General features: G+C 40.4%; 1 protein-coding gene across 1 annotated transcript in view; it reads left to right on the top strand.

Annotated features, from left to right (window-relative positions):
* Nucleotides 1-242: 242 nt before the first annotated feature.
* LOC118737138 (retinol dehydrogenase 14) overlaps nt 243-727 on the top strand; it is a 5,543-nt gene continuing 5,058 nt past the window's right edge. Inside the window, exons 1-2 of the mRNA XM_036467454.1 lie at nt 243-403; nt 478-687. Of these exons, the coding sequence (XP_036323347.1) occupies nt 271-403; nt 478-687 (343 nt within the window). The 5' untranslated portion in view covers nt 243-270. The remainder of the gene's footprint in view (nt 404-477; nt 688-727) is intronic.

Genomic DNA, 727 nt, shown 5'->3' with positions numbered 1-727 from the left:
CGAGTCTCTACTGAGGGTTCACCTGGACCACTTTGGGAATCATCGATCTAGAGGGACCTAGAGGGAATAACCTTGTTTCCCTAGTTTTGAATCCTCAATCACATAGCATCTCTTCTAAACCCTTTTTTAATCCTCAATCCAAAAAAAGAGTTAACAAGAATACATATTTAATTATAAGAACCACGAATACTAATTTTAAGCTATTTATCTGTTTTTTTTTTTTTATGTATGGATATGTAATAGCATTTTTCTCATTATTTGCAGACCAAAATGGAAGGCAAAACAGTCATTATCACAGGCGCCAACAGTGGCATAGGCAAGGAGACAGCACGCGAATTGGCCAAACGGGGAGCGCGCATCATCATGGCCTGCCGCAATTTGGAGACAGCCAATGCTGCTAAAGGTACGACATAGTTATATGTCATTGAAATCGTAATCGCTTATACATACATACTTATTACATACTCTTTTTTCCAGAGGAAATTGGCAAAGAGACGGGCAACAACAAATTGATTGTGAAGAAACTAGATCTGGGCTCACAGAAGTCGGTGCGGGAATTCGCTGCCGATATCGTAAAAAATGAACCGAAAATAGATGTGTTAATTCACAACGCTGGCATGGCGTTGGCCTTCCGCGGACAAACTAGCGAAGATGGTGTTGAGCTGACCATGGCCACCAATCATTATGGTCCATTTTTGCTTACCCATTTGCTAATTGATGTTTTGAA

Source organism: Rhagoletis pomonella, unplaced genomic scaffold, assembly GCF_013731165.1.
Source record: "Rhagoletis pomonella isolate Grant_MI unplaced genomic scaffold, Rhpom_1.0 Rhpom_scaffold_00004, whole genome shotgun sequence".
NCBI classification, from domain to species: domain Eukaryota; kingdom Metazoa; phylum Arthropoda; class Insecta; order Diptera; family Tephritidae; genus Rhagoletis; species Rhagoletis pomonella.
Note: the sequence above shows the minus strand (reverse complement) of the source record. Positions and strands in the feature narration are given on the sequence as shown.